The 3,481-nt window shown below is 45.6% G+C and overlaps 1 protein-coding gene across 2 annotated transcripts in view; it reads left to right on the top strand.

The window, feature by feature from the left end:
- Positions 1 to 200: 200 nt before the first annotated feature.
- Positions 201 to 3,481, top strand: part of LOC109939102 (proteasome subunit beta type-8-like) — a 62,413-nt gene continuing 59,132 nt past the window's right edge. Inside the window, exon 1 of one of the 2 annotated variants that reach the window (XM_020537395.2) lies at positions 201 to 536. In XM_020537395.2, the coding sequence (XP_020392984.1) occupies positions 396 to 536 (141 nt within the window). In that variant the 5' untranslated portion in view covers positions 201 to 395. The remainder of the gene's footprint in view (positions 537 to 3,481) is intronic. The other variant, XM_020537394.2, reaches the window with a different exon arrangement.

Below are 3,481 nucleotides of genomic sequence, written 5' to 3'. Positions count from 1 at the left end.
ATGATCGCTGTGATCCTCTGTTGCTGTGTGATCCTCTGTGATTCCCCCTGCCCCACTGTGGTCTCTGTGATCCCCCGTGCCAGTGGGATACTCTGTGACCACCACCCCCGTCCTGTACCGCTGTGATGCTTTGACCCTGTTTGATCCTCTGTCCTGATGTGATCGCATGTGATCCACCTATTCTGCTGTGATCCTCTGTGCCAATGTGATCTGTGACCACCCCCTTGTCCTGCTGTGATCCCTGTCCCGCTGTTACCCAACCCCAAATCCGCCCCCATACCCCGTCCCGGCGTGATCAACTGTGATCCATTCTGGGTGGTGCTGGCGCTGTCTTGGATCTGAAGTTACTTTCGGTTGCACTTTCGGAGCTGGAGCTGAGGAAGTGAGGCGCGGAGATGGCGCTGATGGAGATGTGCAGCATTCAGGACTGGAATCAGAACGATCTCCCTCTCGGACAGAGCAGCATGCTTCTCAGCCCAGGGCAGCAGCTTGGTCTCGGGGCCAGGGACCAGCTGGTGGTACCGGTTGGTCTGGATGTGAGTAACTGCAGGTTGATTCCTGACTCTGTCTCTGTCGGTTCCGGTTTGTTCAGCGAGGCCCGGGTTTCGGTCAAAAATCCCTGAAGAAAACGATCAGAGACACACGGGGCAAGTGGGGACAGGCAGGCTGGAGTACCGTAGCTGGGAAAGTGTGTAACAGAGCTCCAGAACTGTATAGTTCTGGAGAGAGGGCTGTGTGTGTGTGAGAGAGAGAGAGACAGGGTGGCAGTACGTGAGAGGGAGGAAGAGTCAGTCCAATTCTTGTGGTGACCATCACTCATGACAGACTTCAAGTTGACAGTGGTCATTACCCTGCTGCAGATGTTAAGGGCGTGCGGATGTTGACCAGAATAACTCCCTCACATGTTCGCTAGCTGTACCTGCTTGTAGGTTCCATTACCTGGCCCAGGACAATCACAGATTTAACTGATAAATACTCCATGTGGTTACTTCTGATCCACTCTGTCCGTTTTCATCAAAACCTTCACCTTTTCCAGAGTTACTGCAATAGTTCAGTCCATTACTGCTGAGTTACAATACTTTAAACTAAGCCTAACACAGAAGCACTTTAAAAACAGCAACCTTTTGAATCATGAGGTCACTGCCAGGCTTCATAAGTTTTTCAGTTCATTCAACTGGATTGAACTTCCTTTTGGCTAACCCAGCAAATGTTAGGTTAATATCCCCACAAGCTATGATAAACATTATGAACCACCAACATACAGCTGTATGAGTAACCCCCTAATAAACTCTCCCATACAGAAAAAAAATGGGTGTCACAGGGCAGAGTGAATGACTGGGAAGGCAGTTCAATGGTCCCTGTCCACAGGGGTCACTGAGATGGTCCTTATGGCTTCTCAACACTTGCTGCTGCATGATCTCCCTCTCTGGGTATTCGCATTTGCTTGTAGAAGGTAGAGGGTGACTGGTTCACACTTAGAGAGGCTCTGACTTGCAGGTCAACAGTCACAGCTTAGAGTAACTGTTGTGGGAAACAGAAATGGATTTGCTTCAGACTTGAGGCAATTTTTATTGCAGAGAAAGAAGACAGTTTGGTGGCACAATGGTTCAGTGGTTAGCACTGCTGCCTCACAGCACTGGGGATCTGGGCTCAATTCCAACCTCAGGTTACTATCTATGTGGAGTTTGCACATTCTCCCTTTGTCTGTGTGGGTTTTCTCTGGGTGCTCCAGTTTCCTCTCACCATCTATGTTAAGCGGATTGGCCATGGGAAATGTGCAGTTACAGGAATAGAGTGGAATGGGATACTCTTTAGGGGGTTGGTGCAGACCAGATAGGCCAAATAGCCTCTTTCTGCACTGTAGGGATTCTGTAAATCTACAAGCTCCTGTTCTTGCAGAGATCCAATGGCATTTGACTCAAATATTCATGCCCACAATCTGTTCAAATCCCTGGAAACCAATCACATTTTTGTTGGCCAGCCTTTGTCATCGTTAACCAGTCACTAGCACATAGACCAATCAGCTACTTGTTGCTGGTTAATTCTCCATTCAGTCCTTAGCTTCAGCTCTTCTACAAATCTTATCTGCAGTGCCTGAACACACGGTCAGTGTCAGGTTGCCTCCTTTTAAAGAGCAACATTCCTTCAGCTATCCTTGGCTTTTAAAACAGTCATTTTTCCCATTTCAGTCCACAATGAAAAATAAAGGAAAGTGAAAAGTCTTTAGAGCAACCATTACTGAGGCATGGCTGCAGGATGGTCAGGATTAAGAACTAAATATACTCGGCTACAAAGTTTACAGGACCGATAAGGAGAATAGCAGAAGGAATGAAATAGCCTTACTGATTAGAAACAAAATTACTTCAATGGTGAGGAAGGGTATAATGAGGGGAAGGCATTCAATGGAGACTGCATGGATGGAACTGAAGGACAGTAAAGTATCTAAAACTAATAGGTGTAGTGCAGAGAACCACCCAGGAGCAGCTCTGAAGTGTTAGATCACACAAACACAGAAATTAGTCAATCGCGTAGCAAAGTCAACAGTAGTATTGATGATAACAAGGTGTAGAGCTGGATGAACACAGCAGGCCAAGCAGCATCAGAGGTGCTGACATTTCAGGTCTGGACCCTTCTTCAGAATTTTCTGAAAATGTCCTCTTCACAGAAAAAAAGCCTTTGACAATTAAAGAGATAAGGGACAGCATGAAAATACAAATAGCAGCACAGATCCTGCTGAATGAGAAAGATACAAAGACCAGCAAAGGGCCATAAAGCAGCTTATAAGAGCTGATGAAAGGGATTATGAAAGGAAATTTGCCAGAGACATCAAAAAGAAGAAATTTTATAGTTACATAAAAGGCAGGCGGGTGGTCAGAAGCGATGTTGACCCATTAAGGACTGAAATTGGAGATCATGTGGAATAGTTACTTTATCTAAGTATTTACAGTAGAAAAGGGTAGTTTGACAGAATAAGGAAATTTATAGTGGATCAGGAACAGGAACTGAAAAAAATTAATGTAAGTAAAACACCGATAATGAAGAAATTAATGCAATTCGAAAGTGGCAAATCCCCAAGTGCTGACAGTTTTCATCGAGGGTGTGAAAGGAAATAGGGAAGCACAATGTAGACTTTCAGAAATCTCCAGATACAACAGTTATTCCCTGCATTGGAAAACTGCACACGGCAGTCTATTTTTTAAGAAGAATAAAGAGGAAAACCAGGGATTGTCAGATGCATTAACCTAACATCTGTGGCGCAGAAATTGTTAGCGTCTATAATCAAGGATGGGGTAACAGAACACATTGAAAATTTTCAATTAATCAGGGGAAAGCCAACATGGTTGGTAACACCTATGCTCGGTTCTCACTAAACAACTGCACCTCCCAGTCGCGAACCATTTCAACTCCCCCTCCCATTCCTTAGACGACATGTCCATCCTGGGCCTCCTGCAGTGCCACAACGATGCCACCCGAAGGTTGC

This window comes from Rhincodon typus, chromosome 35, assembly GCF_021869965.1.
Source record: "Rhincodon typus isolate 14 chromosome 35, sRhiTyp1.1, whole genome shotgun sequence".
Classification (NCBI taxonomy): domain Eukaryota; kingdom Metazoa; phylum Chordata; class Chondrichthyes; order Orectolobiformes; family Rhincodontidae; genus Rhincodon; species Rhincodon typus.
This window is presented reverse-complemented; position numbering and strand designations above follow the sequence as displayed.